Raw genomic sequence first — 26304 nt, forward strand, 5'->3', positions numbered from 1 at the left:
ACCTTAGACTAGTGTACTGACACTTGGTAGGTGAGAGAAGTAGATAAATATGCAATTTATTTTGCAGGTAGAATTGATTGGATAAAGTGATGAAATGAATATGGTTAGGAAGGCAGGTGAGACTGAGATGCCAAACTAAAGTCTCTGGCAACAACTGCGTGGGTAGAAAACTACCCACTCAGTTCAGTTCAGTCGCTCAGGCGTGTCCCACTACTGATCTACTACTATGAGAACTATCAGGAAAACTGATATAAGGAGATTAGAGGGTGTTCAGCTTTTCGTGAAATATCTAAGAAGATATCCAATAAGAAATTGGATACTTAATTAAGGATCTCAGCTGAATTCATAAAATTGAGAATTATCATCAACCAGGCAATAGTATAAAAAGTCACTGGAATATATAACATCATCTAGAATTTGGAGTGTAAGTTAAGAGAAGAGAAGGGTCCTGAAGCAAACCCTAAATTACAATTCATATACAGGGAAAGGTGGAAGAGAAGTGGGCAAAGGCATAAAGAGGCATACAGAGAGGTATGAAGGAAACTAAGATAGTGTGCATCACAAAAGCAGAGAAGAAAATGTTTCAAGAAAAGGAAATAATTATTTCTATTAATATGGCTAGAAATTCTTGTAAAATAAAAACTGAAAACTGCCTGATGAATTTGGCACCATTAGAGGTCACTAGTGTCCTTCCTTGGCAAGAGCAGTTTGGATAGCAAGCTAGAGACAAAAGGTAGATGAAAAGAAGGAAAAATTAATGGAGAACTCCATTTAAACGTGATTTGTGAGAAACCCACTCAGAATATGATGCAACTCCAATTATTCAGATTATAGTTCCCACTCAGCACTAAACATGTCACTCCCATTATTCAGGTTATATTTTATAGTTTTCTTTATATAAGCTTCGAGACTTTCTCTCTGTATGTATTATTGGTTGTTTAAGATTTTCAATTATTGTGAATGGGTTCTTCTAAAAACTCTTTTAAAAGAAACACACATTTACTATATATATATGTATATACACACACACATCTTAATATGACAGTATTTTGTAAATAACAATGAACATGTTATAAACATGAATGTATGACGCTTCATAAAGGTAAATGAATGATGCTCACATATTAATTTACATTCTTAATATTTTCACATTTACATTTATCATCACTATTATCTAAACTTTTTTTCACAATGAAAAGGTAAACTATAAGAAATACAAATTATTCTAAATTAGTACAGCATATGTTAACAAGCAAAAAAAGAACATAACTTACCATCTCTGAACTAGAACTGAAACAACTACTATCTGTTGGCCTTGGAGAGTAACTGGAAGACTGACTACTCTGTGAAGAATCAAGATCTGAAAAAAAGATTTAATTTTCCAAGTTTAGTCTATGGCCATACCACCCTGAACGCGCCTGATCTCGTCTAATTTTCCAAGTTTATTAAGGTACCATATATTTGCTAATTTCTGAAGACTAGTATGCATTAATATATACACAGGCAGAAAATAGCTGTTGGTAAATAAGTTCAGTTAACATACTACAGAACATTTTAAAAGTTAAAATTTTGGATATGTGGCAGCTTGCATTTGACAGGGTATTTTGAATTTATTCTCCATGTATCTGCCTTCCAATGCAAGACATGTGGGTTATATCATTGAGTCAGGAAGATCCTCTAGAGAAGGAAATGACAACCCATTCTAGTATTCTTGTTTGGGACATCCTATGGATAAAGGAACCTGGCGGGCTATAGTCCATGGGGTCACAAGAGAGTTGGACATGACTTAGTGACTAAAACAACAACAATAAACAAAATGTGTATTTACAAGTAAAACAAGGGGAGGAAACATAAGGGAAGAAACGAGAACAGAGAAACTGAACTTTTTTTTTTCCAATATAATGAACCTTTATGAACAAACAAAATGTCAGTCCACAGGAAGAAGGATAAGCCAAGGTACCAGACATTTGCTAATTTAGTAAATGAAATTTCATCATACAACTAAAATTATATTTAACCTATGATTTCATAACTGTAGAATTTTAAAGCTATTTGTGAATTCAAAATTAATATAAAAATATATCTTTTGACATTTGATGACTGTAACACTTTATTTTTTAAAAAAACTGTATTTCAAAAATTAAAGCACCTGGTATGTTATTCATTATCTGCTTAATATGTTCTCTTATGATTCCAAGAAAAGCTTAAAAATGGGCCTTATAAGTAGGTCATGACTCCCTAGAACACATAAATACAATACTATATATAGATGAGCAGTAGGTTCAACCATTCCTCTTCTTGCTTGTAAAAGTGATTTTGCTATTTAAAAAAAGCAAAAGGTAATGGAATATGGTGCAACAACATAAATAAATCACATGCCCTCCTATATACAGCAGACCATGACTACTATTCATACCTCAGATTGGATTTGGCGCCTTCTGTAACAGAACCTGTCGGTCAGCTGAGGTAGAGAGAACTTAGGTAAATTCAGTTACCCTCAGTTCATCATTCTAGAAGGAATGTATATCCTCACAAAGTTCTTCTTAACAGTGGAAAGCAGAGAGCAGAACAGTAGGATTTTACTAACAACATGAACTAAGGCTATTCCCCCACAATAAGGTCCATTCAATTCATAAGTACAGTAAACCTACAGTTATTAGTAGAGAAGATAAATGCCTATTAAATGAATGTAGACTAAAATGTAAATTCAAGACTTGAGTTATTAAGGCACTGTAACAGTTTTTAGGAATACATGGCCATAATGCTCAAAGGACTCAGCATTTTGAGATGAAGAAAAACAGTTTTTAAAAATAGTCACTTTTTGATTGGGTCATTCATTTTTCTGGAGTTGAGCTGCATAAACTGCTTGCATATTTTTGAGATTAGTTGTTTGTCAGTTGCTTCATTTGCTATTGTTTTCTCCCATTCAGAAGGAGGTCTTTTCACCTTACTTATAGTTTCCTTTGTTGTGCAGAAGCTTTTAATTTTAATTAGATCCCATTTGTTTATTTTTGCTTTTATTTCCAGTATTCTGGGAGGTGGATCATAGAGGATCCTGCTGTGATTTATGTCAGAGAGTGTTTTGCCTATGTTCTCCTCTAGGAGTTAATGAGGTACCATTCCACACCAGTCAGAATGGCTGCGATCCAAAAGTCTACAAGCAATAAATGCTGGAGAGGATGTGGAGAAAAGGGAACCCTCTTACACTGTTGGTGGGAATGCAAACTAGTACAGCCACTATGGAAAACAGTGCGGAGATTCCCTAAAAAATTGCAAATAGAACTGCCTTATGACCCAGCAATCCCACTGCTGGGCATACACACTGAGGAAACCAGAATTGAAAGAGACACATGTACCCCAATGTTCATCGCAGCACTGTTTATAATAGCCAGGACATGGAAACAACCTAGATGTCCATCAGCAGATGAATGGATAAGAGAGCTGTGGTACATATAAACAATGGAGTGTTACTCAGCCATTAAAAAGAATAAATTTGAATCCGTTCTAATGAGGTAGAAGAAACTGGAGCCGATATACAGAGTGAAGTAAGCCAGAAAGAAAAACACCAATACAGTATACTGACACATATATATGGAATTTAGAAAGATGGTAATGATGACCCTGTATGCAAGACAGCAAAAGAGACACAGATGTATAGAACGGACTTTTGGACTGTGAGGGAGAGGGAGAGGGTGGGATGATTTGGGAGAATGGCATTGAAACATGTATACTATCATGTAAGAAATGAAGCACCAGTCTATGTTCGATACAAGATACAGGATGCTTGGGGCTGGTGCATAGGGATGATCCAGAGAGATGATATGGGGTGGGAGGTGGGAGGGGGATTTAGGATTGGGAGCTCGTATACACCCGTGGTAGATTCATGTCAATGTATGGCAAAACCAATACAGTATTGTAAAGTAAAATAAAGTAAAAATAAAATAAAAATAAATAAAAATAGTCACAAAGTTAGGTGCAACAATAAAAGTGATAGAAGATACAAAAGCAGTAGAGACCTAAGTGTGATGAGTTCTAGGGAAAGAGATCTGGTGAATAGTAATAAAGAAAGCACAAGATAAAGAATAGGTTTTATAAGATGAATAAGCAAGTTCCCAAAAGACAAAATGTAAAATATTATATGTGATGGGGGAAAAGAAAGTGTAGAAGTGCACTTCAATACTAAGGAAATTTTAGACTGTCTACCAAGGCATCTAATTGGGGATTATTTAAACAAGGGTAAAATGTATGAAAACATAGATCATTGGGAGACTAACTCAACAACCAAGTTGTGAGGTGATGAAGATCTGCAATAAAACAGTGAGATTTGGTTGAAGAGGCAAGTGGTCCAAATTTCAAGACAGTTTTCAAATACCCTCAATTTTTATTATAAACTTAAAAAAATTCTGGCAATCTGATAGAACATTAATTCCAAAATGTGAGAAAGATTACACATGCACATACACACACATATATTATATAGGCCAATCTCACCAACAGCATCAATGCAAAAGTTGTATATGAGTTAAAATTTTAAAATATAAAATTAAAATATAAGAAGAGCAAACTTAATCATAAAGCATCATGATTTGGTGGGATTTATTTTAGGAATGCTAGGATGGTCCATATCACAAAATCCTTTGGCAAAATTCACTGTCTTAAAAGCCCTACACAACAATTATATATCACCTCTCACCCATTAAAATGGCCACTTATTGTAAAAAATGAAAATAATAAGTGTTGGTACAGATTTCAAGAAATTGGAACCCTGGTGCATTATTGCTGGGAATGCACAAAGGTATAGCTGATATGGAAAACAGAAGACTCCATGCTTCCACTATAGAGGTTCAGTCCCTGGTTGGGGTATTAAGATCCCACTTGTTACGTGGTCTCTTTTCCCCCCAAGAAAACCCTTTTCCTTGGAGTTGATTTTAAAGTTATATATGAAAATAATCAAAACTAACCAGAAAAATCTTTAAAAAGCGCAAAGGGAGGTGTAACTTAGAAATTAAACATTGTTTTCGCTGTTTAATTGCTAAGTTGTATCTGATTCTTTTGTAGCCTGCTAGGCTCCTCAGTCCTGGGGTTTCCCAGCAAGAATACTGGAGGGGGTTGCCATTTCTTTCACAGTATAAAGTAATTATAACAAAAATAATGTGATATTAGCACATGTGAAATAGGAAGCTCAATGGAATGGTAAAGAAATCCACAGAACAGACTGAAGTATATATGGAAAACTGACACAAGAAGGTAGTATTACAAATACCTAGGAGAAAGATGCATTTTTTAAAAACTTGAATCAGGATAAACTCCTAAATCAGGATAAATTATCAGTGCAAAAAAATACAATATCATACCAATACTAGAAGAAAATATAAGTGAATTCATTTGTAACCAGGGAGTGTGATGAGTCTTTCTAATTAAATCCAAAAGTATAAAAGATAAGATTGATAACATTAACTACATAAAAAATGTTTAGCCTTTTGCAAGGCAGGAGATACCATAAGCAAAGTAAAAACAAACAAATCGAAAATTAATAAACTAGGTGAAAATATTTGTGACACATCACAAAGAGCTAAATCTCTTTAATATATGAAGAACTCTTAAATATCAAGAAAAACATGTAAAAACTCAATGCTCCTAGGACGCAAATGACGTTCACAGAAAAAAAGAAAATCACAAATAACCATTACACATTTTTAAAAGATGCTAAACTTCACTCAAGGAAAGGAAGTACAAACTGAAACTTCCATCTCTCTATTTTTATAAGATTCACAAAAATTCTTAAGTTGGACTACAATCACTATTAGTGAGGCTGTGGAATAAAAATCACATTTATGATAGGATTGTAAAATGATGCAATGGGGAATTCAGCAATCTCTATCAAAAACAGATTTTGGCAATAACTATCAAAAAAAAAAACCCACAAAAACTCCACAATGTATCTCCTCTTTCATTCAGCAATCCCATTTCTAGAAATTATCCTGAAAATGCACCTCTACAATTAAGAAATGTGTGCTCAAAGTTGTTCACTGAACATTGCAAAAATGAGATACCAGAATCAATTCAAATGCCCAGGAACAGGGCACTGTCTGAGTAAACTATAGATCATCCACATAATGGATTACTAAATGGACATAAATAAAGGGTTAATAAATGCCTAATACTGATATAAGGAAACCTACAGAAAATTTATTAAATAAATCCATTTAATTTATGTATAAAACACACTGTATTAAGATATCCTACATTACATTTAGAGTGAGAAGGGCAGGGAAACAAGACACACATATATGCACATTTATACACTTTTAGGCTTTATTTTGGGCTTTCCTGGTAGCTTGGCTGGTAAAGAATCCACCTGCAAAGCTGGAGACCCTGGTTCAATTCCTGGGTCGGAAGATCCCATTGAGAAGGGATAGGTTACCCACTCTAGTATTCCTGGGCTTCCCTGGTGGCTCAGACAGTAAAGAATCCCCCTGCAATGTTAGAGACCTGGGTTCAATCCCTGGGTTGGGAAGATCCCCTGGAGGAGGCATGACAACCCACTCCAGTATTCTTGCCTGGAGAATCCCCATGGACATAAGAGCCTGGCAGGCTACAGTCCATGGGATTGCAGACAGCTGGACGTGACTGAGTGACTAAGCACAGCAGAGTGCATATCATATGAACTAGCCAATTCTACTTCTAGAAATAAATCCTAGAAGAATTTTTTATATATGTGTGCCAGAAGTGTCAAGATTTGCTAAAGTAGCATTGTTTATCATAGCAAAATATTCAAAACAACTTAAATAATTGTTGCCAAAGATGTATAAATTGTGTTACATTCATACAATAGAAGGCTGTATAGCAGAAAATAAATGATGAAATGTATTAAAGTCACAAGTGTCAGCGTGATTGAATCTCAAAACATATTTCTAGGTGAACACACACACACAAAAGTAAGTCACAGAAAAATATAGAGATTTTGCCTCAATTTGTCACAGAAAGCTCCAAACCAAGCAATCGGAAAACTACATGCTAAGTCACTTCAGTCATGTCCGACTCTGTATGACCCCATAGACGGCAGCCCACCAGGCTCCCCCATCCCCGGGATTCTCCAGGCAAGAACATTGGAGTGGGTTGCCATTTCCTTCTCCAATGCATGAAAGTGAAAAGTGAAAGTGAAGTTGCTCAGTCGTGTCTGACTCTTAGCGACCCCATGGACTGCAGCCTACCAGGCTCCCCCATCCATGGGATTTTCCAGGCAAGAGTACTGCAGTGGGGTGCCATTGCCTTCTCCGAAAGTCTACATGTGCTATCATAAAAACAAAATTCAGGATAATAGTTGCCTCTAGAAGGCAGGATAGGAAATACAACGGAGAAGGTATACAAAAGTATTATGTATTACTTTTTAAATTTTTTTTACTTTTTTAAAAATATAAATTTATTTATTTTAATTGGAGGCTCATTACATTATAATGTTGTATTGGTTTTGCCATACATCATTATGAATCCACCACAGGTGTACACATGCTCCCCATCCCGAACCCCCCTCCCACCTCCCTCCCTGTACCATCCCTCCGGGTCATCCCATTGCACCAGCCCCAAGCATCCTGTATCCTACATTGAACCTGGACTGGCAATTTGTTTCATTTATGATATTATACATATTTCAATGCCATTCTCCCAAATCATCCCACCCTTTCCCTCTCCCACAAACAAGGGAATAAAAAGGTGTCTTTTTTTAAAATCATTCACTAAGCAGTACATATATGTTATATATACTCATCTTGTATAACATTTTATAAAAGATGAAGTTAATTTTAAGGGGCCAATTATGTAATATATTCTAAGATACTTATAAAATACATTTGCTGGCAAAACTCTAAGAAAAAACCAAAACTTAAAGTTTAACTGATTTCTGGGGATTTCTCCTTGGTGGTCCGGTGATTGAGTCCAGACTCACAGTGCAGGGGGTCTGGGTTTGGTCAGGGAACTAGATACTACATGCCACACTAAAAGATCCTGTGTGCTACAACTAATTCTGGAACACCCAAATTTAAAAAAAAAAAGATTCAAAATCTAACTGATTTCTGTTAAAATGTTATTTTTAAAAGAATAAAATTCACTTATAGTTACACTGACAAGTTTTCCTAGTAGATGTTGTCCCATCTTTGAAAGAATACATTCCTCCTTCTTCTATCAGAATCTAGAAGAAAAACAAAATTTTAACAGCTCCCAAGTATATACCATAATATCTACTTATAGCTACCTTTTAACCACACCAATTCAACTTATAGCACTCATCTTTCATATTACTTTAATTGAACAAAGATGATTATAAAACTGCAAAGAAAAATCTACCTGTGATGAACAGTAATTGAAACAAAATTTAAATTGGTTTAGAAACAGAAAGCAACAGAACAGACATTTGCCAGGAAATAAATTACTGACAAAAAGGAGAGACTTTGGGTAATCTTAGTAAATGCAGTTGAAAAAAGACAAAGATATTAAAGCAATTTGGATATCTATTCCATTATTTTCTTTTTAATTTCTTAAGTTGGATATCAGTTCATTTAATTTCAGATTTTTTTTAAATAATAAAAGCTCTTAAAGGTATAAATTTTCTGTAGAATACACCACTGGTTTTGATTTTCATCAGTTTTTGTATTTGCATTTTTTTTTCCTTTTTCTTTGTTAAACCCCCAGTATTTCTTAACTTCCAACAAGGTAAGCGAGGTTAGGGCTTCCCTGATGGGAAAGGGAAGGGGAAGTCGCTCAGTCGTGTCCGACTCTTTGCAACCCGATGGACTGTAGCTTACCAGGCTTCTCAGTCCATGGGATTTTCCAGGCAAGAGTACCAGAGTGGGTTGCTATTTCCTTCTCCAGGGGATCTTCCTGACCCAGGGAACAAACCCGGGTCTACCCACTGAGCCACCAGGGAAAAATTCACCTTCAAGGCAGGAGACAAGGGTTCTATCCTTGGGTCAAGAAGATCCTCTGGAGAAGAAAAAGGCAACCCATTCAGTATTCTTGCCTGGGAAATCCCATGGACAGAGGAGCCTGGAAGGCTACAGTCCATGCGGTCGCTAAAGAGTTGGACATGACTTAGTAACTGAACAGCAACAACAAGGAGGGAAGTTAAGCACCTTTTGTTGTTGCTGTTCATCTCTACTTAAATGAATTTTTATTAGAGAATGTGGCTATGAATCTTTTCAAACGTGAGGATCTTATGGATTTTTATGGCTTACTATATGAATTATGTTTGTAAATATACCATAGACTTACAGAAAATAAACATTCTCTGTTGGTAGGATATAGTTTTTTAGATAGATAGGTAGTATAAAAGAGAAACTGTCTAGCTGCTCACTGAACCTGTTTCTCTTAGGCATACAGATAAACTTCGTTTCTTAGCCTTCCTTAGAGTTGATTAGAATGAGCTATTTAAGTTCTGGTTACGGGCAAAAGTGGTGCACACCACTACCAGTCTCGGCTATAAAATTTTTCTCCATAATCCTCCATTTTCTTTCCCCTCTGATATCAACATACAGTGCAAACATGGACGCTTACCAGTTAAAGACAGCAGACTCCCTACCAGCTCAGGGTCCTGAATAACTTTATAGAGCACAGCCTCTTCTCTAACCCTATTATTCAAACATTTTAAAAAGTCTTGTAAATTCAGTTCTTAACACATTCAAGCTTCAAATGTGCACCAGAAACCCACAAGCTGAAAAAGCTACAGAGACCCAAGAGTAGGCATATACTCCTATACAAACTTCAGCTCTTTTGATAGAGAATAACAGAAAAAGAAGATCAGACCAAATAGAAAAACAAAACAAAACAAAACACTTAAATATTCAAGGAATTTCCCCCATCCTCCAGTTCAACAAGTGTTCACAATGTCTGCCCAGAAGGACTTCATAATTGGTATGGATCAGTAAGTTTTTGTCTCCTCTTCTCTTTTCCAAATGGGCATTTTAGTGCATTTATACTGTCCTTGCCCTACTACAATTTGTCATATATATATATATATATATATATATATATATATATATATATATATTTTCCTGTCATTTTATTTTCAACCTTTATTATTATGTTCTATATGTTTCCTGAAAAATATGTAGACTTTTTTCTTCTCAATTTGATATTCCTTGAATCTTGGTAAGAAAAATCAGCTTTTTTATAAAATTTAATGTATTAATTACTAAGCAGGATTCATTCCTTACCTTTACTGTTTATGTAGAAATGTTATTTCACTTTTTTCCCACCTTGTTCTCCTGTGACATGCCCTCTCTTTTACATTCTGACATTCTTCCATCTGTCTCCGTTTCTCCAGTGAGTATCTTCCCATTTTAAACAAACATATTTAAACTGTATTCCTCCACTATTTCAAAATTTCATAGGCTGCAGTTAAAGATGGCAATGTAGGAGGATCCTGAACTTCCTTCTTTCCATGGACACACTGAATCTAAGCTACATACAGAACAATTTCTTCCAGCCCCACCCCCTCATTCCCACCTCCCACCAAAGAAACAACTACTTCAGTTCAGTTGCTTAGTTGTATTCAACTCTTTGCAACCCCATGTACTGCAGCACGCCAGTCTTCCCTGTCCATCACCAACTCCCAGAGCTTACTCAGACTCATGTCCATCAAGCTGGTGATGCCATCCAACCATCTCATCTTCTGTTATTCCCTTCTCCTCCTGCCTTCAATCTTTCCCAGCACCAGGGTCTTTTCCAATGAGTCAGTTCTTCGCATCAGGTGGCCACAGTATTAAGAGTTTCTGCTTCAGCATCCATCATCCCAATGAATATTCAGGACTGATTTCCTTTAGGATTGACTGGTTTAATCTCCATATAGTCCAAGGGACTCTCAAGAGTCTTCTCCAACATGACAGTTCAAAAGCATAAATTCTTTGGCGCTCAGCTTTCTTCATAGTCCCAACTCTCACATCCATACATGACTACTGGAAAATCCGTAACTTTGAATATATGGACCTTTGTTGGCAAAGTGAGTGAATGAGTGAAAGTCGTTCAGTCGTGTCCGACTCTTTGCAGCCCCATGGACTATACAGTCCACGGAATTCTCCAGGCCAGATTACTGGAGTGGGTAGCCTTTCCCTTCTCCAGGTGATCTTTCTAATCCAGGGATTGAACCCAGGTATCCCATGCTGCAGGCAGATTCTTTACCAGCTGAGCCACAAAAGAAGCCTAAGAATACTGGAGTGGGTAGCCTATCCCTTCTCCAGCATGTCTTCCCAACCCAGGAATCGAACCAGGGTCTTCTGCATTACAGGCAGATTCTTACCAACGGAGCTATCAGGCATGCCCTGGCAAAGTGATGCCTCTAAATTTTTTCTTGGGCTCCAAAATCACTGCAGATGGTGACTGCAGCCATGAAATTAAAAGATGCTTCCTTCTTGGATGAATAGCTATGACCAATCTAGACAGTATATTTTCATCCAAGGAGCCAACATCTTTTAATTTCACAGCTGCAGTCATCATCTGCAGTGATTTTGGAGCCCAAGAAAATAAAATCTCACACTATTTCCATTGTTACTCCATCTTTTCACTATGAAGTGATGGGACTGTATTCAATGATCTTTGTGTTTTGAATGTTGTGTTTTAAGCCAACATTTTCATTTTCCTCTTTCACTTTCATCAAGAGGCTCTTTAGCTTTTCTTCACTTTCTGCCATAAGAGTGGTATCATCTGCGTACCTGAGGTTACTGATATTCCTCCCAGAAATCTTGATTTCACGTGGTGCTTTATTCAGCCCAGCATTTCACATAATGTTCTCTGCATATAAGTTAAATAATCAGAGTGACAATATACAACCTGGATGTACTCCTTTCCCAATTTGGAAACAGTCCGTTGTTCCGTGACTGGTTCTAACTGTTGCCTCTTGACCTGCATACAGGTTTCTCAGGAAGCAGGTCAGGTGGTTTGGTATTCCCATCTCTTGAAGAATTTTCCACAGTTTGTTGTGATCCACACAGTCAAAGTCTTTGGCATAGTCAATAAAGCAGAAGTAGATGATTTTTTGGAACTCTCTTGCTTTTTTGATGATCCAACAGATGTTGGCAATTTGATCTCTGGTTCCTCTGCCTTTTCTAAATCCAGCTTGAACATCTGGAAGTTCCCAGTTCACATACTGTTTAAACCTGGCTTGGAAAAATTTGAACATTACTTTGCTAGTGTGTGAGAAGAGTGCAGTTGTGTGGTAGTTTGAGCATTCTTTGACATTGCCTTTCTTTGGGATTGGAATGAAAACTGACCTTTTCCAGTCCTATGGCCACTGCTGAGTTTTCCAAATTTGTTGGCCTATTGAGTGCTGTACTTTCACAGCATCATCTTTTAGGACTTTAAATAGCTCCACTGGAATTCCATCACCTCCACTAGCTTTGTTCATAGTGATGCTTCCTAAGGCCCACTTGACTTCACATTCCAGGATGTGGAGCTCTAGGTGAGTGATCAAACCGTCATGGTTATCTGGGTCATTCAGATCATTTTTGTATAGTTCTTCTGTGTATTCTTGCCACCTCTTAACAGCCTCTGTTTATGTTAGGTCCATACCATTTCTGTCCTTTATTGTGCCCATCTTTGCATGAAATGTTCCCTTGATATCTCTAATTTTCTTGAAGAGATCTCTAATTTTTCCCATTCTACAGTTTTCCTTTGTTTCTTTGCACTGATCACTTAGGAAGGTTTTCTTATCTCTCCTTGCTATTCTTCTAGAACTTACATCAAAAAAAAAATGTCCTTTTCATCATAGGGACTATGAAGTCAAGAGCTACCTGGAGGTACAGGCTGGCGTAAAAAATGAAGCACATCAAAGGCTAACAGAGTTTTGCCAAAACAACATGCGGGTCATAGCAAACACCCTCTTTCAACAACACAAGAGATGACTCTACACATGGACATCACCAGATGGTGAAAACCGAAATCCAATTGATTATATTCTTTGCTGCTAAAGATGGAGAAGCTCTATACAGTCAGCAAAAACAAGACCAAGAGCTGATTGTGGCTCAGATCATGAACTCATTTATTGTAAAATTCAGACTTAAATGAAGAAAGTAGGGAAAACCACTATACCATTAATGTATGAACTTAATCAAATCCCTTATGATTATACATTGGAAGCGACAGATTCAAGAGATTAGATCTGGTAGACTGAGTGCCTGAAGAACTATGGATGGAGGTTTGTGACTTTGTACAGGAGGCAGTGATCAAGTCCATCCCCAAGAAAAAGAAGTGCAAAAATGCACAATGGTTGTCTGAGCATGCCTTACAAATCACTGAGGAAGGAAGAGAAGCAAAAAGCAAAGGAGAAAAGTAAAGATATACCCATCTGAAAGAAACAACTAGCTAAGAGCCAAATTGAGGAAATGTAAACGTATTGGACTGGAAGAATCACAAGCTGGAATCAAGACTGCCAGGAGAAATATCAACAACATCAGATATGCAGATGACACCACCCTTATGGCAGAAAGTGAAGAGGATCTAAAAAGCCTCTTGATGAAAGTGGAAGAGAGTGAAAAAGTTGGCTTAAAGCTCAACTTTCAGAAAACGAAGATCATGGCTTCCGGTCCCATCACTTCATGGGAAATAGATGGGCAAACAGTGGAAACAGTGTCAGACTTTATTTTTCTGGGCTCCAAAATCACTGCAGATGGTGACTGCAGCCATGAAATTAAAAGAGGCTTACTCCTTGGAAGAAAAGTTATGATCAACCTATACTGCATATTGAAAAGCAGAGACATTACTTTGCCGACTAAGGTCCATCTAGTCAAGGCTATGGTTTTTCCAGTAGTCTTGTATGCATGTGAGAGTTGGACTGTGAAGAAGGCTGAGCGCCGAAGAATTGATGCTTTTGAACTGTGGTGCTGGAGAAGACTCTTGAGAGTCCCTTGGACTGCAAGGAGATCCAACCAGTCCATTCTGAAGGAGATCAGCCCTGGGATTGCTTTGGAAGGAATGATGCTAAAGCTGCAACTCCAGGACTTTGGCCACCTCATGCGAAGTGTTGACTCATTGGAAAAGACTCTGATGCTGGGAAGGATTGGGGGCAGGAGGAGAAGGGGATGACAGAGGATGAGATGGCTGGATGGCATCACTGACTCGATGGACGTGACTCTGAGTGAACTCCGGGAGTTGGTGATGGACAGGGAGGCCTGGTGTGCTGCAATTCATGGGGTCGCAAAGAGTCAGACACAACTGAGCGACTGAACTGAACTGAACTGAAATGTATTGGCTAGATTAGAAAAAAAAAAAAAAACACCTCATATTGAGGCAGGTAGAATAGGCTGAGATCAATCTTAGATTACTCTGAGACACCATAAACCTCACCCCAGGTGTAGCAACTCACAATCAGGAAGGAACCTACAACTGAAAGTGTTTTCATTAAGAGCTAATGGTTTGAACCTTATATTTGATTCCTGGGAGATGAGCCTCCTAAATACCAAGCTTTGAAAGCCAGTAAAGTCTGTGTCCATGAGATCCAGTTCTCAAAGGGTTTACACAAGCTCCATGTGACTACTATCTAGGGCTTAGAATACAGGCAGCCCACTGACACACTCAATCTTTCTGTGAAAGAAGCCTATTAGTTTATCTTCATAGATGTGGCCTTAACAGAAGGCTTCTGATTAAACTCACATCTAAGGGCAGGCTGTAACTCTCTGCAGGGACCTCAGAGTCTAGGCATTATCTTCATGCTTCTTCTGCTTTGATCTAGGTCACCAGTATCTCCCAGAGATGAGATTATACACATAGCTGGTACCCTAGCTTTCGTGGTTTCCATCCTTTGTCTGCCTGGATCTGGTAGCCAGTGCATCTTATACTCAGAGGTCCTGTAGCACTGTAACAAATGGAGAAATAGTTCTCAGTCATTCCCCTCAGAACACAGCACAGAGGCAGCAGACTGAAACATACCCTCAAATCTTTCTGTGAAAGAGGCTTACTTGTTTATCTTAAATCTTCAGCCTCAGGCACAGGATTCTTATTTGACACACTTTTAGAGGCATACTGAAATACATTCCGAAGACTACAGAACTCAGAAGGTGCCATCTTTGCCCTTTCCTTCTGCCAGATTCTAAGCTGTGACAAAGAATGTTACCTGCCATATCAGTAAACAAAAGATGTTGCAGCCATCAAGACATCAGCTAGTACAGCCTCCTCTGCCCCCTCCACCTATGGGTGCACCCTGATGGGATTCAGGATGAGAGAAAACAGGATACTGGACTTAGTTAAGGTATATATCAAAGAAATTATTTTAAGAAGCCCAGCAGTTGCTTCTTCTCACACATAGAAAAGCACTATATTCATTAACTTGAGATGTCTGTTTTTTCTCTAATTCACAGTAATCCTTTGATGCTCAGACTGCTGCTCTTGTAAAAACACCTGTATATCCGGGCTCCTCCCTTACCTTGAAGGAACAGTTACTTGGAGCTATCTGAGAGACTGTCCCCTGGGCAAAAGATCCTAGTATACCTGCTCAAAAAAATAAAACAAAACAAAAAAACACACAAAAAAACAAAATTCTCAACTTACAGGATGTGATTTTTTTTTTTTTTTCAGTTGACACTGGTAGCACACATCTGGTACCTTGACTTTTGAGGCTGATGCCCAAAGGACACGTCCCTTGATATCCTGGCTCTGGTGGCCGGTATGGCTTGTGTTCACAGGTTTAACAGGTTGTTGGTTGTTGGTGCAGTCACTAAGTCGTGTCCAACTCTTGCGACCCCATGGACTGTAGCCTGCTAGCCTCCTCTGTCCATGAGATTTTCCAGGCAAGAATACTGCAGTAGGTTGCCATTTCCTTCTCCTGGGTTCAACAGGGTGTTGGAGAATTGTTTCTTTGTTCAACAGGGTGGTAGCAAGCAAAGAAAAACTCTCAACTGGTTATCACACCAGGTCTCAGTATAGAGGGGGCAGACAGAAATCCACATCTCAAAGTCTTCTCATGAAAGAAGTATATTTACATACCTTATAAGCTATTGGCTGAGGGTCCAGCTTCAAATAAGACTAAACCTATATTTTGACTGGCAGGTTCTGGCACACCCACAACTAGGAGCCACTTATAGTAAACTAAGATGCTTGGACAATCACAAAGATTTGAGAGACAACCAAGACCTAGGGCAAGGTTGAAACATAGTGATCATCACTTACATGAAGCCACTCCTTCAAGACTATGAGAGGCAACTTTCTTATCTAACGCATGAAAACCAACAGAGTGTTAGGAAAATGAAGAAACAGAAGAGTATTTTCCAGATGAAAGAAATAAGATAAAACCTTAGAAAAAGACCTTAATGAAATGGAGGTAACTGATTTACCTTATACCTTACAAAATAACAGTCAAAATAATTGATCACTGAGGTCAGGAGATCAACATGTGAAAAAAGTGAAAATTTCAACAAAGAAACATAAAATAAAGGAAAATACCAAACAGAAATCAGAGCCTAAGATAACTGGACCTAAAAATACAACAGAAAGTTTCAACAGAAGACCAGATTAAGATGAAGAAATGATCAGAAGACTGAAAATAGGGAAAGGAACCTATCCAATCAGAGTAGCAAAGAAAGACAAAGGAATGAAAAAGAGTGAAAATACAAAAACACAGTAAAGGACTTATGAGACACTATCAAGTGGACCAATATTCACATTATAGGAGTCCAAAAAAGAACAGAACAATTAAAAAGGCAGAAAAATGATTTGAAAAAAAAAAAGAAAATAGCCAGTAACTTCCCTAACATGGGAAAGGAAACAGCCTTCCAAATACAAAAAGACAATACAGTTCCAAGTAAGATGAATCCAGAGAGACTCATAAAGACATTAACTTATCAAAAGTTAAAAACAAGGCGAGAATCTTAAAAGCAGCAAGAGAAAAACAACTTGTTACGTACAAGGGTACCTAAGACCAGCAGCAGGTTTTTTCACCATTCTTTTCAGTCCAGTTCAGCGCCATGATCTTAGTTTTCTGAATGTTGAGTTTTAAGCCAACTTTTTCACTCTCCTCTTTCACTTTCATCAACAGGCTCTTTAGTTCTTCACTTTCTGCCATAGGGGTGGTGTCATCTACATATCTGAGGTTATTGGTATTTCCCCTGGCAATTTTCATTCCAGCTTGTGCTTCATCTGGCCTGGCATTTCACATGATGTACTCTGCATATAAATTAAATAAGCAGGGTGACAATATACAGCCTTGATGTACTCCTTTCCAATTTGGAACCAGTCCGTTGTTCCACGTCTGGCTTTAATTGTTGCTTCTTGACCTGCATACACGTTTCCCAGGAGACAGATAAAATGGTCTGATATTCCCATCCCTTTTAGAATTTTCCACAGTTGATTGTGAACTACAGTCAAAGGCTTTAGTGTACTCAATGAAGCAGAAGTAGATGTTGTCCTGGAACTCCCTTGCCTTCTCTGTGATCTAGAGAATGTTGGCAATTTGATCTCTGGTTCCTCTGCCTTTTCTAAATTCAGCTTGTACAACTGGAAGTTCTAAGTTCACCTACTGCTGAAGCCTAGCTTGAAGGATTTTGAACATTACTTTTCTAGTATGTGACATGAATGCAACTGTATGGCAGTTTGAACATTCTTTTAGGTGGTAGGTTGGGTGTTTTTTTTTTTTTGAAAATTTTCTTGCTTCCTGATGAAGTCCTGTATTGCTGTAAATTTCCCTCTTAGAACTGACATTTTAATTATATGTCTTACTATGGGTCTGTTTGAATGCATCTTATTTGGAATCCTATTTGCTTCCTGTCCCTGAACATTTATTTCCTTCTTTAATTTTGGGGACATCTATTTCCTTCTTTAGTTTTGGGGATTTTTCAGCCATAGTATCTTCAAATACATTTTCATTAACCTTCTCTCTCTCCTCTCCTGGCAGCCCTATGATGTGAATGTTGACACCCTTAACGTTATACTAGAGATCTCATAGATTACATTCATTTTTCTTCATTTGTCTTTCTGTTGTTCTGATTTAGTGATTTCCATTATACTAAATTCCAGATCATTTATGCATTCTCCATCATTTAGTCTGCTATTCATTCCTTCTAGTCTGTTTTTATTTAATCTCAGATACTGAATTATCTTTTTTTATTGCATTTTTTAATATTTTCTAGATCCTTGTTAAAATGACCCAATGTTTAGGTGGATTATTTTCCCTAATTCAGTTAACAGTTTTATTACTGGTGTTTTGAATTATCTGGTAAACTGTTTATTTGTTTCATTAGTTTTTCAGAGGCTTTCTCTTGCTCTTTCAATTGAGACTAGTTTCTCTGCCTTTGTATTTCATTTAACTTTCTATGCCTCTATGAATTTAGGTGAAATATTTGCCTACTGTGGTCTTGAAGGGGTATTTCTTATGTGGGAGCATCCATATGCAGACTGCATGTGCCCAGTGTCTTTGGTGGGATAACTGGATTTGATGTGGAGGCTAGGCATGTCTTTCTTCAGGTTGTGCTGGTAGTGATCACCTTGGAAGGGGGTAGTGCTAAAGACAGAGGCACTAGAGCCTGCTCAGGGTTCTAGTGCCTGGACTTCCCCTCTGAAGCAGGACTTCCTCTCAGCTCAGTGGCCATCACTGCCATGTCAGGGGCAGGGTCTGGTCCCAAGCTGCTACAGTAGAAGCTCTGGAGGTTATTTTTTCATTGTCATTTATATCAAGCTAATTTCTTAGTTTCTTTTTGATTTCACCATCAGCTCGTTGGTTCTTTAGTAGCACATTTTAAAAAAATTTTAATTGAAGGATAGTTGGTTTACAATGTTATGTTAATTTCTTTAGTGCAACCATGTAAATCAGCCATATATATATATATATATATATACACCCACCACCACCACCTCCCCCCCACCCAGAGTTTTCCTCCCACTCCCTCATCCCACCCCTCTAGGTCATCACAGAGCACCAGGCTGGACTCCCTGTATTATATAGAGCACATGTTTCAGTCTAAATGTAATCATTTTTTCTCATCATTTTTTCTGTGATTTCTCAATTTGTAATGTTGTGTACTGAAAAGATGTTTGAAATATTAATAATTACTATCCTGTTACATTTATTAAGGCTGGTTTCATGTCTTAGTATATGGTCTATCCTAGAAAATGTTCCACACACTCTTGAATAGAACGTGTATTCCTTCGTGAATGAATGATTCATACACCCTTTTAATGAGCAGGTATTATGACTTAAGTAACCAATGTTTATATAAGTTTCAGTATTCTTAAATATATAACTATATTCACCTGTAGCACATTTAAACCTGTAAAGAAATTTCATCTTGGAATAAATTTTATAGGACTTACAGAAAGAACATTAAATTCATCTATATTGGTTTGAAATAAGGCACATTATAGTTTCTAAAATGTTGTTAATTTTATTTCTAGATCCAAGCAATAATTTCCCAAAGTAAAAAAAAAAAGTAAAAAGGTTACCCTAAACAAAAATTTTTCAGAAAGAGCTAACCAAAGTTAATTTCAAATACAACTCACTTAACTGGAAAGAAAATGTAAGATTGCACTTTACCTCACCAACTCCAAAGTCCCACGTTTGCTCAGAATGCAATTCTTCCAAAGGGATATTACCCCTAAGGGTTATAAATAAGACAGTATTAGAATGTGCTTTAATCCCTCTGAGATTACTGTTCTAAATTATGACTCCCAAAGTTGATTAAAGGTCAGAATTATAAGGGAAAGTGAAGTCACTCAGTCATGTCCAACTCTGTGACCCCATGGACTATAGCCTGCTAGGCTGCTCTGTCCATGGGATTCTCCAGGCAAGAATACTGGAGTGGGTTGCCATTCCCTTCTCTAGATTATAAGGGAAGTTTTTAAAAATAAGGATTCACAAGCTCTATCTTAATGAGTCTATATGTAGGTCAAACTTGATATTTTTTATTTTAAAAACACCCTCCAGTGATAAGTATCTGCACACAGGGTTGGGAGCCATATTCTAAATCATTTTCATAAAGTATATTTTAAAATTCAAGTTTTAACATTGTATTTTTCATTCATGAGACTAAATTTTTGGAAGTTTTTAGAATGAAGAACCTAAGTTGATTTTATTAAATAAATGGTGAATCTCTTTTCTAATTAGTTTAGTGCCAGTCCCATAAAAATGGCATCTAATATTCTTTGTATTAATAGATATTTTACATATTTCTTAAGAAAGTATTCTCAAAATAAAAATCTATTTTAATTCATGATTTTCAATTACCAAGACTGAAAATAAATAATAAATAAATAAATCATAACTATTACCAAGAAAGTTAAGTTTATTCTGAACTAAGTTTTCTTTAATTATCTATAATATCTGTCCTATATATTGTTGATATGTTGTTTATGCTATTAACCTTTGACTTCTATTATTCCCTCATTCTGAGTCATATTAACCAAGCAAATTTCCCATGGAGAGCTGCCAAAATGTAGAAAATATGCTTCTCATGCCAGTCAGCATTCCTATATATGTCATCCTTCTATTTCTTATTATAAATTAATAAATTGACATTATGGAGGGTAAATAAACTTGCTGAACACATAAACCAGTATTTTTCAAATCAACTAACACTACAAGGAGTTAAATAACACAACTAACACTAGAAGGAGATCCAACCAGTCCATCCTAAAGGAAATCAGTCCTGAATGTTCTTTGGAAGGACTGATGCTGAAGCTAAAACTCCAATTCTCTGGCCACCTGATGTGAAGAACTGACTCATTAGAAAAGACCCTGATGCTGGGAAAGATTGAAGGCAGGAGGAGAAGGGGATGACAGAAGATGAGATGGTTGGATGGCATCACTGACTTGATGGACAAGAGTTTGAGTAAGCTCCGGGAGTTGGTGATGGACAGGGAAGCCTGGCGTGCTGCAGTCAACAGGGTCACAAAGGGTCAGGACACGACTGAGTGACTGAACTGAACTGAACTGAACACTACGACTTAGATATTTTCGCACTGGTTAATATGAGGACCAAATTATCAACTAGGGTGATATTACCAAGGTTCTGACAACTGATTTTTTAAAAATATTTATTTATTTGGCTGCACCAGGTCTTTAGTTGCAGCAAGCAAACTCTTAGTTGTTGTATGTGGGATCTAGTTCCCTGAGGAGGAATTGAATCTGGACCCCCTGCATTGGGAGCATTGAATCTTAGCCACTGGACCACCAGGGAAGTCCCCAACAATTGATTTCTGAGTCCAGTCGGCCCACCCTAAGACAGCAATATGTCTACTTCACTTTGTATCCTTCAAAGTGCATTATTTTAGACCCCAACTGGCATTCTTCAGATTCTTCTAAAAACTTACATATGATTCACTGAATATTTCTGTATTTTCTCCTGGTATATCTTCTCTTGGTAATCACTTTCACATTTTCCTTTAAAAATAAAATTACGCATTGAAATAAAACTTTAGTATGACCCATATGAAGGGATGCCATTGGTCTACAATGTCATATAATGTCATCCTATTTTTAATTTCATATTCCTCCAAACACACACACATACACACACATATATTCATTAAAACTAAAGACAACAAAAATCCAACAGATAATTACATTTTTCATATATAATACCAACCTTTTTTATTAGAGCTGGCTGAATAAAAATCTTTCTCAAAAGATGTACTAAAATTATTTTTTTCATTATTCTTGTACTCTTTCTGGCAAATCTTGTTTGGCTGATACTTTTCTGAACAACTTGATATTTTAAAAGTAGATTTACTAAAACCCAACTCTGGACCTGTAAAAATACTTTTAATGTGGCTATCAGTGAAATGGTTTTTGTCAGAATCAACGACTGCACATGTATTATCATAATCATACTCGTCAAAGGTTTCCTTTATCTTCTGTTGGTCTACGTTTAATAAATTGATCATATTTTCACTAATAAAAGAGTCATAATTATCTGATAGAAGGCTGGAGGTTTGCTGGTTCATATCTTCATTTGAAAACTTTTTTCTATTTTCTTTCCAAATATGTTGTAATGAGTTATTTTCAGTAATGAAGTGTGACTGTCTTCTCTCATCCATGCTTCCACAATCTTCACCTACAACTACAGTAGGTGTCCTTGTAAGGAAGTTTCTATTTCCTGGACTTTAGGATAAATAAAAACATATTTAGCAAGAAAAGAGCAGGGCATTCTCATTCAGAAATACCTGAAGCTAAATTCTTACAGAACATATTGAGTAGCTATTAACACTTAAGCAGGCCATGTTTACATTTTTAAAATTTAAATAAATGATATTGCCTTGAGTGGAAATTCGTTTAATATGCTATCCTAGTATCGTAGTGAGTATAAAAATAATCTACACTTAATTTTGTACTTCAACATGAAATACTAGTATTTAGTTCAACTTACATTATATTAACAAAACAAAAGATGACTAATCCCATAATAATGTCTATGGAATAATCTAAACAAACTCTGAACATAAATGCTGCTTCATTTAAATAAAGAAAAATATATTGAAGACTATGCAAGGAAGAAAATTATCCTTAGTGTTAAAATGTCAGATAAAATTGTTATAAGAACAAGATACTCCTCAATCTAACAAGGACCTCAACCTAACAAAATCTCTCTCAAGTTTCCAAGGAAGAGCAATATACACACAAATGTATACATAAGTATTGATAATAAATCCAAGAGAAAAGATGAATTAGAAAAAAAGGTCTAAGTACCTTGCAAATTCCCTTCTAATGCAGAAATCATAATTCTAAACTATGTCCAATTTCTATAAAAGAATCAAAATTATAATGGAAAGTAACTGGAAATTAAGATATTCTGAATTTTGTTGCCTTTGAGTAGCTACAAATTTACATAGGATTGTTTTTTCCCCAGAGATTGGAGATACCAATGAAAACTATTGAGTTCCCATTTTATTTTTAATTAATGCACTACTCTGTTCTAGGCAGTGAGTGTTTCATGTATTGCGGACAGAGAGATAAAATATTTCAGTATTAAGGTATTAAGGAGAGAGAGATGTTTGGTCCATAAATGCTTACAGGTCATGATCCTACATTATTTCTCAATATGGGTCCTACTGGTATTTGGTAGTGAACTTCCTGATGTTCAAGAAAAGGCAGAGGAACCAGAGATCAAATTGCCAACATCCACCAGATCATCGAAAAAGCAAGAGAGTTCCAGAAAAACATCTATTTCTGCTTTATTGACTATGCCAAAGCCTGTGACTGTGCGGATCACAATAAACTGTGGAAAATTCTGAGAGAGATGGGAATACCAGACCACCTGACCTGCCTCTTGAGAAACCTGTATGCAGGTCAGGAAGCAATAGTTAGAACTGGATATGGAACAACAGACTGGTTTCAAATAGGAAAAGGAGTATGCCAAGGCTGTATATTATCACCCTGCGTATTTAACTTCTATGCAGAGTACATCATGAGAAACGCTGGACTGGAAGAAACACAAGTTGGAATCAAGATTGCAGGGAAAACTATCAATAACCTCAGGTATGCAGATGACACCACCCTTATGGCAGAAAGTGAAGAGGAACTAAAAGCCTCTTGATGAAAGTGAAAGAGGAGAGTGAAAAAGTTGGCTTAAAGCTCAACATTCAGAAAACGAAGATCATGGCGTCCAGTCCCATCACTTCACGGGAAATAGATGGGGAAACAGTGGAAACAGTGTCAGACTTTATTGTTTTAGGCTCCAAAATCACTGCAGATGGTGACTGCAGCCATGAAATTAAAAGACGCTTACTCCTTGGAAGGAAAGTTATGACCAACCTAGATAGCATACTGAAAAGCAGAGACATTACTTTGCTGACTAAGGTCCGTCCAGTCAAGGCTACGGTTTTTCCTGTGGTCCTGTATGGATGTGAGAGTTGGACTGTGAAGAAGGCTGAGCGCCAAAGAATTGATGCTTTTGAACTGTGGTGTTGGAGAAGCCTCTTGAGAGTCCCTTGGACTGCAAGGAGATCCAACCAGTCCATTCTGAAGGAGATCAGCCCTGGGATTGCTCTGGAAGGAATGATGCTAAAGCTGAAACTCCAGTACTTTGACCACCTCATGTGAAGAGTTGACTCATTCGAAAAGACTCTAATGCTGGGAGGGATTGGGGGCAGGAGGAGAAGGGGATGACCGAGGATGAGATGGCTGGATGGCATCACGGACTCGATGGACATGAGTCTGAGTGAACTCCGAGAGTTGGTGATGGACAGGGAGGCCTGGCGTGCTGCGGTTCATGGGGTCGCAAAGAGTCGGGGGACTGAGCAACTGGACTGAACTGAACTGAATGTTATTCTGTTATACCAAAAGACATAACCTATAGTATACAATAATATACACTATCAACACCAGAGAAAATTCTGTTACTCTAAATGAGAAAATAAATTTAAAACCACTGCATAAGTTAGAAAGCATACTACAAATGTAAATCATCATTCTAAACATTTGCAAAATGTGCCAGAATTAAGAGAGACACGTGTACCCCAATCTTCATCGCAGCACTGTTTATAATAGCCAGGACATGGCAGCAACCTAGATGTCCATCAGTAGACGAATGGATAAAAAAGCTGTGGTACATATACACAATGGAATATTACTCAGCCATTAAAAATAACACATTTGAATCAGTTCTAATGAGGTGGATAAAACTGGAACCTATGATACAGAGTGAAGTAAGTCAGAAAGAAAAACACCAAGACAGTATACTAACACCTATATATGAAATTTAGAAAGATGGTACCAATAACCCTATATGCGAGACAGCAAAAGAGACACAGATGTATAGAATAGTCTTTTGGATTCTGTGGGAGAAGGCAAAAGTGGGATGATCTGAGAGAATAGCATTGAAATATGTATATTATCATATGTGAAACAGATCGCCAGTCCATGTACTGTTTCTATGAAAATAATATCTTAAATCAACTAAATAAAAAATTAAATGCAAAAAAATTTGCAAAAATGTGGGCAATAGAACAGTGTATAGTAAACAGCTGTTTTTCACAAGAAATAGACTAGAAGATGCAAAAAAAAATTAGAAAGTGAAAAGCGCTATCCTATACCCAATTATTACCATAGTACATAGAGAGAAGAAATTATTTTGATTGAGAAAAATCAGGCAGGTGGCATTTGAGTTGGGGACCAAATGTTGGGAAGAATTGTTACTTATACAAATGGAAGAGAGAAATGATGGTAAACATATAAAAGACATATTAAAACAAATCAATACAGTTTCTTTTAACAATTTATTTTTCCTAGAAATAAATATAAAATTCATCAAAATTATATACCAAAATAGGGATAAAGTTATTATCTGAATAAACAGTATTCAACAGATAATTAATTTAAGCCTGCTGTTTCTAAGTTGCTTCAGTTGTGTCCAACTCTTTGTGACCTGATGGACCACAGCCATCCACCAGACTTTTCCGTTCCTGGAATTCTCCAGGCAAGAATACTGGAGTGGGTTGCCATGCCCTCTTCCAGGGGATCTTCCTGACTCAGGGATTGAAATCGCATCTCTTGTCTCCTGCATTGGCAGGGACTTCTTTACCACTAGTGCCACTGGGGAAGCCCAATGTATGCCTACTATGCAGTAAGGAGACAGTAGAGTTTACATTCTAGTGAAAATATATATTAAACAAATAAATAAGATAATTAACAATTATTAAGTACAACGAATGAAAAAAATTAAACAAAAAGATACTAACAGCTCCTTTAGACATGATACAGGATCACACGATGGAATAACATGTTGGAGGTCCTATTTCAGATAGTTTGATCAGGAAAGTCCCTAATAAGGAAATGATAAGTAAGCTAAAGGTACAGAATGGTTACAGATGTGAAGAAAGGAGTAAATACAACTCTGGGGGATGGACTAATAAGCACAAATGCAAAATCTACAGCCTGTTTGAGAAATGAAGAGAGGAGGAATAAGACCAGATTATAATCAGTAAAAGAAAACTTATGACTTAAGGTTTAGGCACAAAAGGGCCAAAAATCATGCCGAGCTTTATTTCTGAAAAGAGTAATAAGAAATACTTTAAGATTCTAAGTACAAAAGCAAAATCAACTTACTTTCTGCCTTGGAAAATATCAGTCTGATTGCTGGGTAGATATGAATTTCAGGACTTTTGACTGCCCACATGAAGTAAAAGAGACCAGATTAACCTTCCCAACTGACACAATTAAAAAACTAGACAAAATACATGAGACAATGATTTTCAGACATTGGCCATCAGGTATAACAGGATAATGATTCCTGAGAGAGAGAGAGAAAGCAAATTAAATGAACCCTATAACTGCCCCTAGTTTACTGCCTTGAGACTGTCTGTATCCATGCCACGGAATACTTGAAGGAGAAACCTAGT

General features: G+C 37.0%; 1 protein-coding gene across 2 annotated transcripts in view; it reads right to left on the reverse strand.

The window, feature by feature from the left end:
* REDIC1 (regulator of DNA class I crossover intermediates 1) overlaps positions 1–26304 on the reverse strand; it is a 95895-nt gene that overhangs the window by 11216 nt on the left and 58375 nt on the right. For both annotated transcript variants that reach the window (XM_027967448.3, XM_060412757.1), the window contains exons 8-12: positions 21555–22069; positions 21280–21349; positions 19505–19565; positions 8125–8188; positions 1275–1360 (exon numbers count right to left, since the gene is read on the reverse strand). In XM_027967448.3, the coding sequence (XP_027823249.2) occupies positions 1275–1360; positions 8125–8188; positions 19505–19565; positions 21280–21349; positions 21555–22069 (796 nt within the window). The remainder of the gene's footprint in view (positions 1–1274; positions 1361–8124; positions 8189–19504; positions 19566–21279; positions 21350–21554; positions 22070–26304) is intronic.

This window comes from Ovis aries, chromosome 3 (assembly GCF_016772045.2).
Source record: "Ovis aries strain OAR_USU_Benz2616 breed Rambouillet chromosome 3, ARS-UI_Ramb_v3.0, whole genome shotgun sequence".
In the NCBI taxonomy this organism is placed as follows: Eukaryota; Metazoa; Chordata; class Mammalia; order Artiodactyla; family Bovidae; genus Ovis; species Ovis aries.